Raw genomic sequence first — 17,026 nt, 5'->3', positions numbered from 1 at the left:
GCACTGTGTTTTGTTTGTGTCATCGCTGACCTCACATTACTTCCTATCATCACCTTTATGTAAATGTGACTGGCCTTCATTCTGACATACGACCTGCATGTCAAACAGGCAACACACAGTTAAGACGACTAAACTTTTTAATGGTGCTTGAAGCTTGATTTAGTCCTCATTTGAAAAAAGCCTCACACCCGTCATGCAACATTTACACTATGAAATGTGTATGAATGTGTCAGCTCACTCGCTGCTGTTTAAAATATGACTGACACATACAGGTCACGACCTCCAGTGTGGCCTGCATACTCCACATGAATAATCTGAGGTATAATTTGCTCCTCTCTCTTTCTCTCCTTCACTGGCTGATAATTATGCCGATGTCTGGGCAGCACATCCGCTCATGTGCCAGGCTACCAGCCTGTAATCTCGGTGTAGTTTCACACCTGTCATTAGGTGCTCCACACCGTTACAGTCATGTTTTATTCAGCAGAGACAAATGAGTGAGATCTTCTCCTTCATCTAGAGGTCACACTTTGAAGGCTGGAATCAGCAGCTGAGCAGGAGGAATCTCCATGTTGCCCCAAACTCCACCTCTGCTGTGCATCATCGACTATTTTAGATGATTTTAGAGACCCTCAAACACTGTGTGTCTGTGAAAGTTCCTCCTTAAAACACAGTCTTATCTGCCATTGTTCTAATTCAATGGCTTTCAATGACTCTAATGACTTTCATTAATTAAAGTCTAACTGACAGCAACAGGAAATTAATGAGGAGGACTGGACTGAAGGTCGGACCTGCCTTCTTCTTTGCTGCGCTCATTATCGAGCAAATAGCCTTTTAAGATGAATTCAAATGTGAGCTTCGACAGAGGACTGGGTGTTATTACCAGGACCACCACAGGGTCATGCAGAGGGCCGTCGGTGTGAAGCGTCTCCACGTCCTCCTCGATGATGTAGTGCCACTCCACGCCCAAATCAATGAAGCTTCTGGACCGGAGCTCCTCCCCCTTCCCATTGAGGATGTAATGTCCTGTTGCCTGGTTCTTGACGGCTGCAATCAGTCAGTTTTTCATAATCAGTCAACAACAGAGCTGAAATATCTTCATCAGTTACAAAACCTCTGAATTATTCACAGAGATTTAAAGAACGGGCTTATAAAGGTGTGATTTATAGAACTCTTCCTAACCCTTGGCTCATATTTGGAAAGAGAACGCTGAGATGTACAAATCACTGATTTATACAAAAAAGCCGGCAATAAGTTACAGAGTAATAAAAGCCGTCAGAGGCTGGAATGCATTCCATAAATCATCCTTCCCATGAGGAGAACGCCGTCACAAATAAGAGAGAGAGAGACACACGGAGGTCTGCTGCCTCCTGTTCTAACCAGGACTCTTATAGATACTATTGATCTGCCATGATGTTAAAAATTAAATCAATAAAATAATCAAATTACATACATAAATTCATAATAATAACTGCAGCAATATTAATCCCCCAAAAATCTATGGCTCTGTATAATCATCTGTTTAATTCTGCATTAATTCTTTGCTTGTTTAATTTGTCCACTAATCAGGTCTATTATTACTTTTTTTGTGAAAATCCAAAAATGAATTTATTACAACTATAAAGGGAACTGCACATTAAAGAGGTTATAGATCTAAGTGCTACATGCTGAGGGACGCTGTAACTCTGCAGCTGCATCAAGACCTCAAGATGTCTGACATCAGGACCTGTGTGATGTCCTATCGTATTCGTTTTTTAATTACAAACCCACAATGAAAACACTTTGAATGACTGAGTCTGCTCCGCCACAGTGTATGTATATATATATATATATATATATATATATATATATATATGACATGACGACACGGACGCGGGACAGACAGCAGCATCAGTGAACATAACTCCTTGAAATGGAAGCAGGAAGTCAGAGGAGACTCCGGTCATCCATCAGCACATGTCATCCTGCAGATAATGACAGTGACAGGAAGGATGGATGCTGTTTACAAAACTACAGCAGATGAATAATAGATGTTTACGGCACAAGATGTTTGAACTTGCTCGGACAGAACCTCCAAATTAAACGCAAACAAAAACTTATCTGATCCGAGATGTGATTTGGTTAAAGTACAGATGATGTGATGATTAACCAGACTTTTAATCTGTTCCTCCACTGAATCCATTAAAAAAATGAATGGATTCCTCAAATGAGTGTTCCATCCATCCATGAATGACCCTTAATCAGCGGAGCTTCTAAAGTGTATTTAAAACACACTTTCCACCCATTTAAATAAGTGTTCTAGGAAACAACCTGTGAGATTTTCTTATGAGCTGCTGCCACCTCCCTCGCTCTCTCTCCGTGCATGACTCTCCAATGATTACTCTGGCAGTTTGCGTTATTGAACAACTCGAGTGCATCGACTTCTTGCCATGACTCGGCTGTTTTAAAGAAGTTGATGAGGCTGTTTCTGAAAGGTTAAAGGCTTTTTAAAGATGTAATTTCGCAGCCCTTCATTAACAGCACAAAGTCACTTCCAGGGTCAGCTGCTACATTATCACAGGTTTCTCTAATCAAACTGGAGACGGGCTCTGTGGACTCTTTTTGGACTCAGTGATGATGAGGAGTAGACTTTCTCTCAGTGAATAATCCTCGTTATTCATATTCGTTAAATAAAAAAATCTCCTGCCGTCACTTGTTTGAATGACTGTGATTGAGTCTTCTCAGCTGATTGAGCTGGAAAACGTCCTCCTGCCTGTCAAAGCCTGTTAGAGAGACCGGTCGACTGACGGCTTCACTTTTATATTAATCACAAGGAGTCAGCAGCTTGTAATGAGGCTCTGAAACGCAACACAGCCAACCTAATCTGATCTGAGCAGCTGAAAAAAATGGAGATTGTCACGTTTAATTAATAATAAATATAGTAAAATAACCTTTGATGGCTCTGGGCTCTCATAATGAAAATGTTTCTATTTTTAACTACATAATATGTATATCAGCTTTACAGCCATATATGCTGGAGGTACATTTGCATTGAGTGACTTTGGGTGTTGACGAAACAGAGCTGAAAATATCAGCTGTGACTTTCTCTTCTTCTTCTCTTCCTTTAGCTTTTCTAAACCACAAACAAAGAAGGAACAATTGATCCAAGGCTGCTTATATGTTCTGATGTAGCTTAAGATACAAATGTTAGCATGTGATGCTAACCAGCTTATAGTGTTCAATCAAAAGAACAGAGATTACAGGTTATTAACTTCTAGGATTAGTGGAGCATCATCTGCATATTAATGCATGAGAGCTAAAACTGAGCTGCTGGAATTTAAGTTGGAATTTAAGGTGAAAATCTGTCAACTGAAAACATAAACAGACACAACCATGGCTACAAGCAGCTTTTCCCGGTGATGCTTTTTTTTTACTGAGAAAGTTTTTTTAAATTGAGACAACAACAACAACAACAAAGTGGTTTGATGAACTATACCAACCAGACGGGGTTATTTTCTGGGTCAAACCTAAAGCATTTATGGAACCAATTCTTCCACTTTGTACAGTTTCTGTAGTGTTTTTAAGTGTTTTCCAGGAGGTGATTTCAGAAATCACCAGTGATGACTCTCAGCCTTCTACAATCAGCTCTGCACACGTGGTTGTTTTCTTCCCCTCCCTTCGCCTTTCTGCTCTGGAGGTGTAAATGTAAATCTTGTAAATCTTTTAAAACACATTGCCTCTGACCTGTTTCCTCTGTTGGACGATAAATAAATCATGCCTTCCTCAGACAACTCACAGAAGAAGAAACAAAAACATTAGCCACTTCTTTCATGCCGTCAATCATCTGCCTGACAAAGGCTACGATTCTCTGTTTACAGGGAATAAACAACGTGCCTGTCTGAATTTTGATTCTGTTTTTTGAAGCGCTTTGTGCTACATACTTAACAGACTAACAAACAAACTGGAGCTAACTCGTAATAAGACGGATTTAAAGCTGCATTAATCTAAGAAACACCTGGCTAACCTGTCAGGCTGCCTGCTTCCTGCTGACAGATGGGTGATAGGCTGGAGTCAGCAGGAAGGAAGGAGCTTTAACATCCACGGCTAACAGGCCTTTAAGTCCCTCAGTATCATCATAAATCATCATTTTTGTCATCTGAATCCTCTTGTTGCTCTTCATCTGTGACTCTTTTATGGCCCTTTGTTTTCTGTAAACTCCTCGATCCTCATCATGTCAAGGGTTTTTTTAAACTTTAATCTTTTTTCTTAGTGTCTCATACACACATCTCTTGTGTACACCAGGACTCACCTTAGAGAGAGAGAGAGAGGCGTCTTTGTTTTCATGGTCACACTATCACCTATCTGCCCCCCCTCTAAATCTGAGCCAATATGTTCTTGACATGAAAATGCAGCAGTTCCTGTATGTTATTAAATAATACATGGAAGGAGATTTCAGTGACTTTTCTATTATTCTGGTCATGAATAATGCTGAATGTTCAGCTGTGACTGAAAATCCTGTATTTCTATTTTTGCATGAGTGAGAACCTACTAATCTAACAACCTCTCTTTAATAGTGTCATGAATAATAAATGTTCAATATGAAGAGTAATTTTTCCAGGCCTGGGAGGTGACAAGGAATAAATTATGCAGACTTTCTGGGAAAAAAAACAGTCTTACAGGGAATCAGTCTTACAGGGAAACATGTAGGATGGTGATGACAGCTGATTTCATTCATACATGTCACACTTACCAAGAATGTGAGGGGAGGCCTCATGTTCTTGGATGATCAGATGTCTAGCTCCAGGAGGAATGAGAAACATCTTATGGAAACCTTTGCCAAGTTTGAAGCAGCAGTAGAGGAAGAAAGAGGAGGAGGAGGAGGAGGAAGAGGAGGAGGAGGGGGGTTAGGAAAGATAAGACAGAGACAGGTAAGTTGAGCTGATACAGGCTGGTTGTGTTTGTTTGCAGAGGTGGACATCACACACGCTTCAGAAGTTTTGCTCTACGGAGATGTGTGAGGAAGGAAAAAAAGGAAAAGGCTGCTCTCCTCCTCGCTGCAGACGCCTGCGGGTACAAAGTTTTATTGAAACAGGTCAAAAGGGTTCATTCATATCCGTCCGCTCCGTCTCTTAAATGAAGAGCGTCTCCTTTCATTAGCTTTCATATTGATTATGTGCATTTGGGATGTGAATGAAAAGAGCCTTCGGCCATGTTTCAATAAGGCATGACTAACAGGTTTTTCAGACTACAGGTCAGCAAAGTTCTCCTTCTGCCAGGGATGTCCACCACGTACAAACCCACCATGACTCACCGAGCACATTTCTAGAGTCCTCGGTTTCATTTAAAAACACATTTCGAGCTCCTTTGGGCAAAGAGAAGGCTCCTCTGGTCTTCCCTTTGAAATGAAACAGATCAGTTAGTCAGCAGTGGTTCCTCGCTCCGTCACCGTCTGCAACAACATCACCTACACACGTAAAAAGCACAGCAGGGACCAGAGGAATTCACCCTGGATGGGGGGGAGGCAAACTGCTTCTGTTGGCAGGGCCGCGCCTCGCAATCACCAGGAGTAACTGTGCAATTACTGCCCTCAGATTTGACTGGCAGGGCACCCTGGCACAGACTGGCGTACACCAGGTAAACAATGGCGGTGAGAGGCAGCGTGAGGTGCCCGAGCTGCAGTGTTCTGAACTGCAATTTAACTTTCAGGAAGCGGCAGAGGATGACCTCTCACTTCTGAGAGAGCATCCGCTGACGGCAGCCAGTTTCTGCAGCTCACGCCGCTTCGTAGAAATTACAATTCGATTGCAGAGTTTTGACCCTGTGGATGTGGAATCTGGGGCTGCGACTCGCTCCAGCATGTCAGTTACAATTCAATAAATCACACTGGAAGCGGCCAACAACACCCCAGATTGCTTCCAAAGTGTCTGCAGCTTTTGTTTACGGGCAGATTTTAGACTTAAGAGTTAGTTTGTTAGGCTGCTGAAGCAATGTAACAAGACACTAAAAACACCATAAATACCACAAGGAACAACATGGCTCAGCCTGTGACAGTGATTACAGTAAGTCAGACCTAAAGAGACACGTAATTAGTAACGAGGAGCAGAAGAAACAGCAGCTCATGTCACTGGTGTCTCCAGACCTCTGCACACAGTGTTAGACATCCATCTGCACTACAAGCTGGACAGGAAGTGCTACAGAGGAGGCTGCGAGGGGTCGGTAACACCGGATACTTGCATATTGTGTTTTCCAACAAAGGGCTTTCTTTTTGGGCTCTCTTGCTTAACTGTTTTCCTGTTAGAGAAGGTGAGTGGTTAAATGAGAGTGTTAGGAAACAGAAGGATCACAGTTACAACAAAGTACAAACGGCCTGATGAAGCTATATGAAGCATTGGTGCAGTTACTTGGTGTGTGTGTGTGTGTGTGTGTGTGTGCTCTTTGTTAGAGCATTAGGACATTTTGTAATGTGAGGATATTTTGGCCAGTTTGGCTTTAAAACACCTGGACTTGTTTTGAGGATAAATGTTGTACGTTAAGGTTCGGAACCAGTGATGGTCAAGGTGTGTCAGTGGATGTCCTCACAAAGATAGCTATGATGTCTCAGTAACCTGGAATAAGCAGCTTGGATTACACGGATGCTATTGATGAGCTGACACACGTGACTATAATAACTATATTAATTAAAAAAAGGTCTTCTGTTTATAAATAGGTTAATTGCAGTGACGCTTTCACACACCTCCCTGTCACCCTGTCACCCACCTATTGACTTGCTCATTGCTCATCAATACAAACTGAACATGTGAGCAAACAGACGCCAGCAGGAGGCGATTGCACATCTTAGTTGGGTGAAATTTAAAAACTTCTAAGCTGCAAAGGTCTCAGCAGCGGCTTGTAAACGAGACGACGTGGTCTTCTTCCATCCTGTCCTGCATCCTCAGAAGGATGGATGGATGGATGGAAGGAGGCTCTGTGTTAGAACTGCCTGGTTGCTGTTATATAATCTAATCTACTTGAGTGTCCTTTGAACGGGGCAGCATCAGAATTGGCACACAGCTCAAAAGTTGCGTGTATAAAGCAAACATGAGGACCTGGACCTCGAGCTGTTTCTTGTTTGTCTGAAGTGAAACCTGCAGCAGGATCAGTATGCAGCGCAGCGCTGCCACAGAGCCGCAGTTTGAAGGCGATAACAGCAAAGCACGAGCAGGCTCCTTCATTTCCAGGCAAAATAATTTGTCCTGACTTCACATCATGCAACATCATTACTGCTCAAGCCCAGTGTTTGGGTCTAAAGTATATTAGTGTTAATGTTAAACTGATCTAAACTGTTCCCAGGTGTCTGTTCCATCACGTCTCTCCCCTGTTTCCGTCTCAGCTGCCAGCCTCCCTCATTTCAGGAGTGTTTGGACCCTTCATTCCATTTGCTGCATTTCTGTGGCTCACCACATGAATCTGAAAGATCTGAAATCTTTTAGATGCTACGATCGGCCAATCATCCTTCTCACAGTTTGTTTTTTAAGGCCGCCGTACACTGTCAATATTGATCAAACACTGAAATTAAAAAAAGATTAATAGTGAAAAGGATAAATAAGCGCGGCGGGAAAGTGGGTTTTATCTGGTCGGCTTATCAAGTTCCAAAGCACGTGTCACTGCTTTTCTAATCAGTGTGTGGAGGATTAGATGCTCTCATCAAAGTTACTGAGGCAGAAGAAAAAAATTCCTCTCCACGTCTCCTCAGACCTTTCATATCAAGAGCCTCCGTTTAAAAGTTCACCATCAGCTTATGCTCCAACAGCCACAGAGCTGGACTGTGTATAAAGCCACTGAGAGGCTCCGTGCTAGCTGCTCTGTGTGTGTTAATCATTCTTATGTTTTATGCAAAATCATCTTTTTCACAGAGCTCAACATAGAAACATGCTTTTTTATCAAGCTGTGTCACATATTTCTTATTAATTAGTTCCTTACAGGCAAGCTAGCGAGGCTTGAATAATGTGGTTTTACACCAAGTGATGCATTCAAGGATAATCAGGAGGTTTAACACTTGATGATTCGGTAAGGTTTAGAGGGGTTAACACTGAGCATTCTGAGGTGTTAAAGGAGGTGTGTCCATTTGTGTGGAAATGTGATGCATTATATATCCTGCCTGTACCTGGTCCATTGTCTTCTTAACAATATGCAGCGATCATAATCCCATCTGGGTTAATCATTACATTATCAATGCAATAAACGTTCATGCATGTAAACATGCAGGGACAGTGTGAGTGAGTAAAGTGTGGGTTCCGCCTGTTCTTACCGGCTTTCTTTGGTGTCCGGGTGAAGGTTCCTTTCACAGTCCTGCAGTGGGAATTGTCTCCACCACAGACCCCACATTTGTCCTCCACTTTGTTGGAGCCTATTTCTCTGTCACAGCCGACTTTCTGCACACACAGACCACAGTAAGGCAGATGAGCTGTGAGTCTGATCGGCTAAGAGGGAACGACTCTCTCTGCCAGTGAAATGCTGCTGTTACTCTGTTCCACCTAAAGCAGGAGCTTCTCTTTGTGTTTGGCCCACTGTGACATTTGAAAACCCTCATGCTGAAGGTTGTGCATTATTCGGAGAGCTGATTACTATTAAAGCATGGAGTGACTGACTCACACACAGGACTTAATGCCCTTCAGAAGAGCTGCTGCACGGTGCAGCTTTTAGCCCTGTGCTGTTCGAACATGCTTACCACACACTCCCCACGCACACAGATACTGTAGGCGTCTTTGTAAGAGCACCGTGTCCCATCATGCACCAGCTGCTTCATGTACGCCACGTCTCCGGTCTCCTTCGACTGGCAGTACAGGTGGCAACGCTTGTTGGCTGCAAGGCAAGAAATAATGAAAAAATGTTTATTAAAAGAAAAGGTTTTAAATACATCAGCGGCTGCACAACCTGGAGGCATCAACACAGACTGATACATGTAGGAAACCTTCAATAAGTTCACTCTAAGATAAAAGTTTAGATGATGAATTTTAATGTTACTGCACTGAATGAGAGTGAGATTAGCATCTCATGCACGTTATCCCCTGTGGTCTCTCAGAGACTGTACTTACCTGGAAAAAAAAGGATTAATTCAATACATTAATTTGCCTTTGTACTGTTATTGCTGCAGGAACGACAGAACCTTGCATAAGGTAAAGAAAAATGAACAGTGATTGAAACATAAATTGACCAGAATGAATGTTTTAATCTCCATCTTATGTGTACTTTTCTGAAGTATGACTCACTGTAACAGTAATTAACTGACTTGCCTGCAGGGAAAACCCATCATTTCTGATTCTAACGACCCACTGCACCAGCACACATGAAGCCATATGTAATAATGATGGTAAAAGTATGAGCATGCCTCTGCCACTTCCATTCAGTGTATGCAGCCTGAACACAGCAAGTGGCATTTAATTGCTTGGCAGCAGCCATTAAAGGCCGAGGTGATTAGGTTTGGTTGGTACACCTGCAGGTATACTTATAACTCTGAAATCAAAGCTACAGTCTGACCTAAACTGCTGCTCGGTTAAAACTGGGATGTTCAGAATCACATGAATCTATCCATTTTCCTTTAACTAATGTATATATTACTCCATTTGGAGCTTGGGCCACTGCTGCTGGTGATCACATGTAAATTCACACACGAACAGACCTTCACTTGTCAAACTGTAGACGTCACTCTGTAAAAGCTCACAGAACAATGGCCTCCCTGCAGTCTCTCAGAGAGATTTCCTGCCTCATTCTACACTGAAGGACTTTCAGACCAACTCAGGTGTGATGGTGGCAAACAGCTCCATGCAGCGAGGGACAATAGTGATCTGTCACCTTCTTCAGAAAGGGCAGATTTTCAGGTTGGATGGCTTTAAGGTCTACAAAAACGAAGACACTATTAAAACAAAAGATGACAGAAACTAGGGACAAAGACACCAAGCAGTGTGGTCAGCATGTGGAGCAGCTGGAACAGTATGTGACGCCTTTCTCCTGATCCCTTGTGTCCTTGTTGACTCTCACCGCTCTAAAGGAAAGCTCTAGCATGACTAGGCTAGAGGGAACGAAACAAAACAATCTGCAGACATTCCCTGGCTCACCGTCAGGGTGCTCGTAGGGCAGCCAGTGGTGTTTGGCATTCTGGAATTCAAAGTGGGAGTTGCGGAGCTGGCACTGCTGCGCCCTGAAATCTTCAAAGTGCTTGGGGCAGTCGTCTGTGTTGCAGAGCTGGTACTCGTAGTTCACTCCGGGGCAGTCCTGGCCGCCGTTAGAGGGTCTGCGGGGGAAGAAAATGGACCCACATCAGAGCAGCAGACCAGACAGCGAGAAACAAAACAACAAACAAACAAACAAACACAACAAGGAGACAAGTCCTCCTCTGAAAGTGGACGAGTTGTTGACCTGCTGAAGAAAAAGACGATTGTGCCGCAGCTGATTGACCCAAACACATCCACACATCTACAGCCGAGAGATTAATTCATACTCTCCACGAGGAGCTTACATTATTTACTTCAAACCTCCTGATATTTTAATGATGAGTACTCACCCACCACAGATTGTGATGCTGCCCTAATGAAGCATGTACCCATGAATATCTGCCAGCAGAGATAACTGTCACTGATTAAAACATGTTTCTGTGGCTGAGGCCTGATCAGTCAGAAGGTAAATGTCCTGAAGCCTTTGTTAAAGAGAGGACAGAGCAGGGAACCCTCATCTGTGAGAGCAGTATGAAAGCACGAGGTCATTATCTGACCTGAAATCAGAGCTCTGTCCAGCAAACCAAACTGTGGGTTCACACAGAGATCCTAAGTGCCACATGTGCACATGCGGTGCTGCCTCGCTTCCACTCTGCATCCATGTCAAACAGCTGGGGCCATTCAGGCAGGGGCGCCACACTGTGTGTGGCGCCCCTGACTAATCAATTAGACCCAAATAATATACAAGTATTTTGTGTTGAGTGTGAAGCGGGCCTCTGGTTTGGCCCTGTTGACATCTACTGTGAACACTCCAGTTCCACGTGCCGTGTGGAGACAAACTTTGGCCCCACTTTTGTACCAGCTTTAGAAACGCAGGCAGGCAGATTATTTAAAAATATCTGATGATTTGTGTGCACACATTTATCTGTCAGCTAGAAGGAGAGCAGGCCACGCTGACCTTACATAGACGAGGTGTTTTGTTATCATTTGAAAATGTTTCTTCCTTCTAAGCTTCTTGAGAGAGCAGCTGCCACTCTCCTAACAGCAGAACAGCATTTCAAGTGTTTGCTCTAATCACCAGCGTTTATGTTGAGGCAGATTTAAGTGATGCGTCTGTGTGATGTGTTGCTTCGGCTACTTACGCCGGGTTGTTGCACTGACGTGTCCGGAAGCGGACTCCAGTTCCACAGGAGCGTGAGCAGGAGCCATATTTGCTCCAGGAGCCCCAGGCGCCATCTTGCTTGACCTGATTAGGGTTCTTCCACATGCAGTGACCTTTGTAGCACCACTGTAGAAGATAACAGAGAGAGGGGGGAAATCAGAACACTACGACATGCATAATGGCTGCAAAACATGCACTTAAAAGTATGTGGACAGGAGAGAGAGGCTGCTTATGATTAAAAGAGACTCTTTGTGCACAAAGCAACGTCCACAAAAAGCAGTTACTCCAGAACTTAACACCTTGGGATTACTGGATCTCTGTCTGTCAGCCCGCTCTTATCATTCAGCATCAGTGTTCAGATTTCTGGCTGAATGGGAGTAAATCTTTGCATTAGGGCTTTTTGAATGTGATGGAAAACCTTCCCAGGATTTGGCTTTAAAGCTGTAATACCGACATAAATATACTGACTACACAGACAATGCACTGGTGAATACATCACTGCATTAATACCTCATCTTGGCCAGGCACTCATAGGACAGGTATATATATAGATATATTCAGCCTATGTAATTTAATTTATTTTTAGAGTGATTATCTGTCTAGGAATTGATTAAACTGAAGTTGGAGCTCGAAGCTAGCTGCTACGTGACACCATTAATCTTCATCTACTAGGAGGAAAGACAGAGCTGTGGTGCTAGAGCCTAAGGTTCTCTGGTACAGCACTGGAAATTTGGTCACAGCCAGGTCCTGCAGTGCAAACACACCATCATGTCAGTACCTTTTGGCCATGTATGTATTACTGCCTACCTACCTTCCCAGGAGCACACTCCGTCCCATCAAGAGGCGGGCCCTTCTTGGTCTTGCAGAAGTAAGGGTTATCTGGGTGGCTGCACCACAGCTGCTTACAGGGGTCGAATGTGCGAAACTGGAACAAAGAAAACACAGAGGTGACGGAGCTGACAGCGAACGTGTGAAAAATCTGCTTCTGCACGCATAACTGCAGAAAAGGATTTTCAGACAGATTATTCTTATTCTCACCTCCCCACGGTGCACATGGAAATAAGGTAATAGTCATGTACTCCAGTCTCTGCATGGACTCCACCATTAAAAGGGACTGACCAACAACAGCAACAATGGACCTCAGTTGTATGTGAGGATGTCAGAGATGTGTGGTGGACGATCAGACACACTGAAAACTGAGAAAGTGACCACACCCACTGACAAAAGGCTTTAACCCTTTAACACAGGAGCTGATTTCATTGGCTGAAATCTGTATAGATTCAGTCTTCACCTCTCACGTGCAGCTGTTATTGATTTCAGGAATTTAATAAGGTACAATAATCATGTACATAGTACAATACATTTGACTTTTGACTCGTGTTCATTATACCCTCATTTGACTAATTAATCATTAATCATTAATCAAAGCGCTGTTTTGGTTCCACCTAAACTCCCTACACGGGCACAGAGATGGACCACAAGTGGAGCTGAGGCAGGTGGGAAGTCACAGAAGCTTGTGCTCTGATTTTTTGCTGCCTGTCACTCAAAGTGGCCCAAATATGCTTCATTTTGAACCCTAATATAGTTAGAACATTACCCCCTTCCCCACAGATGGCACGTAAAAAGAACTCGTCCGTAGAGACCCGAACTGTGTTTTTAAGCCGACTGTAAACATGTTTATTTCTCCTGTAAAGTCAGACATTCTGACATGAGGGTCTCTGGGGATCAACTCCCTTCTGTGACATGTTTACAGTCTGGTACAAAAACAGTTCTGGTCTGTGCAAATAGTTATAGACACCTGCACGAGTTTGAATTTTTAAGAGAGAAAAACAACAAGAATTTAACTGTCAGATTCCAAAAAACACATTAAAACAAACCAACAAAAAAAAAAAAACAGGAACTTTGTGCACATTAACCATTAACCTTCACCTCACATCATGTATGTCTGCTGGACTTACTGTCTGAACTGGTTTTCTGGGGGTGTTCTTAAGACCACAAACACACTATGTGGAGTTATTTTAGTGATTTATCAGTGTATCTGGAGGCTTGTGCAACCAAAGCATAATAAGAACTGAACTGACCGGCTCCCTGCAGCTGGACGGGCTTTATTAGACCTGGGCCCTTGTATTATTCTGGGAATAATGCAGATGCTGGGGGGGGGGGGTTATCAGGATTGTTCAGTACCACTGATGGCTTCCCTCCTCCTTAAGGTAAAACACACAGACTGTTGAGTCGTGGCTGTAGATTGGGGTCACCTGCCTCCTTCGCCACCTCATTTATTCGGACTGGAAGTAAAATCTTTGACACCACAGACCTGCACAGAAAGATTACTGCACTGCTGTGGCAAATCCTCCATGTGTTAAGAAAACATGAGGATCCAACAGGATAAATGCTTTGTTGAGATGGATTTTTTTAAGTATATAAAGAGTGGAATTCCCCAGGGCCGCTCTGAGATCAGACTTGACTCTGATGAGGGTCTGCAGGGACTCAGCAGTTGATTCGATGTACTGATGCAGAGAGCAGGGATCTGAGACGCCCTGCAGAAACACTCCCTGTGCAAATCTGTTTTTTTTTCCTAACCTGCTCAAGATGGATTTTTAAGCAAATCCCAGGCAGTAATTTGTCTTTTTCCAGCAACCTTTTACCCAATGCATCTGTCACCAGCTGAACGCCTGGGGTTTGCTTTCATACAGCAATGATCAAGAGGCACAAAAACATTGACACATTCTTTGAAGGTGCCGAGTAGAAATCTGCAGAAAGGGACACAAAAATATGTATATCTCTCTCTCAGTATGATCATATTCTGAACTCTTCTTTCTGCGTGAAAGTTTGACAGGTGTTGTGCAGGTGTTGTATATAATTGAGTTCTCAGATGCAGAACAAAACTCACTATATTGGGCACTATATATAGTAAGTAGGGGTAACTTTGGATACATCTGCAGGTTTGCAAGCTAACTAGCTAGCTGCAGGCTGTACCCTCACACCTGTGTGGCGTCTGCTCTGCCCTTATTCCACTCACACGCTGTTTTAAACACACACTGAAGTCAAGGCTTGTATTTAAGTCATGAAGGCGGGCATCAAATGCTCCAGTGAAATAGTGTTTGATGAGCAAATGATAAAGAATCATGCTGTGTGCTTATGATCTGCCTGAGATGCTGCACTCAGAGGCAGACGGTGTGTGTCTGTGTTTCAGTTGCACTGCAAATGGCCTGAAATCAAGTGATTGACTTCAGACTTGGTCATTATCTGAGGCTGAAGGTCTCTGATGCAAAGCCAGACTGAATCAACACCCTGCAGAGACAGGTGAATACACGTCAGGGCCAGCAGCTGAGTTTCAGAGCAATCAGCTGTGAATAATCTGCCCACAGTGTTAGGGGGAGAAAGTGAAACACTTGAACTTGCACTGAATGTCCACACACACACACAAAAAAAAGTTCTGCCATCTTTATTATTAGATCTCCCAGCAGCTGCAGGAGGACAGGAAGTTAACATGTTCTTTCACCAGGTCGGACCTCTCAGTGTGGATCCAGAAGATGTGTTTCAAAGATCAAACGTCAGTGAGGCCTGTTTGTTTAAGCCCACCATAGAGAGAGACATTTATTTCCCCCGACTGACAGCCAGCCAGTCCTGGGAAATAAATGTTTACCCGACTTTATCAGATAAAGTCAAGCAGATCGGACCCTGATCCGGTGTGCTTCAGCTGTCTCCTCCTGCTCGTCCTAATGAGAGCCAGCCTCTCTTCACTCCATGTGAGGTGCAGATTACACTTTGAGAATCACCTGAAGCAGCAGAAATTGCTAAGCTGCTTAGCTCATACTGAAGCAGTTATGTCTCCTCTCTCTTTCTCATTAGAAGAGATCAGCGAGCAAAACATTCAGGAAGCGGCTTCTCCTTTCCCCTCTCACAGTTTGAAATGAAACTCACTGCCAGCAGCCGTCAACCGATGCTAATTAACAACAATAACTTGACAACAGGCTAAATCAAACCTGCTGGTGGTCTCCAACTAAACAGAGAAATGTCTCATTTCTTCTCAGTATTTTTATTTAATAGCTCCTCTAAAAATAAGGGCTCCGCTTCCTGGGAAAAAAGGTGTATTTTTATTATTTTGTGCATTATTCTCTTTGTCACCAGCAAACAAATAACCAGGAGAGGAAAGACTGCAGCCTATTTTCTGCAATTACAATGAATGTCTTTAGGGGGAATGGAAATGGATCAAATTTGTGGCTGACAGAGTCATAAAACAAAAGCTAGACTGGAACCCATAAATACTGTACCTGCAACCACTGCAGAGCCATAAGTATTAGCAGTGCTGGAGGAAGTACTGAAGCTTGGTACTTAAGTAAAAGTACAATTACCCAGCAAAATATATACTCAAGTAAAAGCAGAAGTGCTACATCAACAATCCTACTTAAGTAAAAGTCTTAAGTACTTTTAAATGTACTTAAAGTATTCAAAGTAAAAGTACTCACACACTGAATATATATGATTTTTCCATTGCAAAGGATCAGAACAGGTTAAAATAATCAAAGAAATCATCCCAAATTAAATTGGAGCATGTGTAGTTAATGTCCATGTTCAGTCCAGAAGCAGCTATGGACAGGTCTGTGTGTCATGAGGCAGGCTGTGGGCATCAAGTGAACAGAGAGGCTGCTGATAACAAACAGGCATTCAGCATGTTTACTGTGTCAGTGTTCCTGCTGTAGATTCATGTTATGATTCATGTTCATCAGACATTAATGGATGGACCTGTGTTAGCAGACGGCAGCTAACTAGTTAGCTAACTGAGCCAGAGCACCGGCATCATGACTGAGGCTCATTATAGAAACACAGCTGGCAGCGTGACACCACCTCCATGCAGAGTCTGACCTCACATCAGTCCAGCACTGTGTTCATCACATGGAACAAGGAACTACAGACACTGTGGAACTGTAGTGGAGGAGAAAGTACAGGTAACAGCTGCAACATGGAGTCAGAGGATAAAGTATGCACTATTATTTTTACTTAAGTAAAGTAGAAATACATAAAAATGTACTTAAGTACAGTAACTAAGTACAAATACTTAGTTACTTTCCACCACTGAGTATTAGAAGTGCTAAAGTGCATGCTGTCACAGTCTGTCTTCACTTTTTGTTGGCTGACAGATGTGTGTAAAACAGCTTCGGCTCACACCTTTCTGCATTACATGACCTGCGTCCGCCTGCCATCTGAGGTGCAGAGAGGACAGCTGCAGACTCGGCTGATAAATATCTGTGTGTTTGTCACTGTGGGTAACACTCCTTTAATTACATTTTCTGCACAGTTGGCAGGTTCAGATGTGCTACAGGAAAAAAAAGTAAAATTAGAAATGAGGAAGAAACAAATGGCAAGAAAAACCCGACAGAAAGGCGGAGCAGCAGCCGCTCAAAGCTCAGAATCCGTTTATTCAACCTTTATAGGTCTGCGGAAATTCACAATGCTTTCAAAGAAATGTCAGCTTTAATTTAAAATCAAGAGCTTGGTCATCAAGTGAAGATCTTAGTCAGACAGCCCTGAGGTCTCTGCCCTGTCCTCAAACACACACATCTGCTGCAGATACTCAGCTTTTAATTAGGTCAGTAACCAGAGAAGGGCTCACGCTGAAACTTTAGCTGAAACAAAGAAATTAGTAACGCTGTGTTTATCAGGGTCATTTTCTGTCTGTGCCGAGGAACCGTACCAA

General features: G+C 43.2%; 1 protein-coding gene across 1 annotated transcript in view; it reads right to left on the bottom strand.

Annotated features, from left to right (window-relative positions):
- adamts3 (ADAM metallopeptidase with thrombospondin type 1 motif, 3) overlaps positions 1-17,026 on the bottom strand; it is a 109,579-nt gene that overhangs the window by 16,757 nt on the left and 75,796 nt on the right. Inside the window, exons 11-17 of the mRNA XM_028413576.1 lie at positions 12,140-12,253; positions 11,309-11,454; positions 10,071-10,246; positions 8,684-8,817; positions 8,264-8,387; positions 4,727-4,807; positions 881-1,044 (exon numbers count right to left, since the gene is read on the bottom strand). Of these exons, the coding sequence (XP_028269377.1) occupies positions 881-1,044; positions 4,727-4,807; positions 8,264-8,387; positions 8,684-8,817; positions 10,071-10,246; positions 11,309-11,454; positions 12,140-12,253 (939 nt within the window). The remainder of the gene's footprint in view (positions 1-880; positions 1,045-4,726; positions 4,808-8,263; positions 8,388-8,683; positions 8,818-10,070; positions 10,247-11,308; positions 11,455-12,139; positions 12,254-17,026) is intronic.

Source organism: Parambassis ranga, chromosome 9, assembly GCF_900634625.1.
Source record: "Parambassis ranga chromosome 9, fParRan2.1, whole genome shotgun sequence".
Taxonomy (NCBI): Eukaryota; Metazoa; Chordata; class Actinopteri; family Ambassidae; genus Parambassis; species Parambassis ranga.
This window is presented reverse-complemented; position numbering and strand designations above follow the sequence as displayed.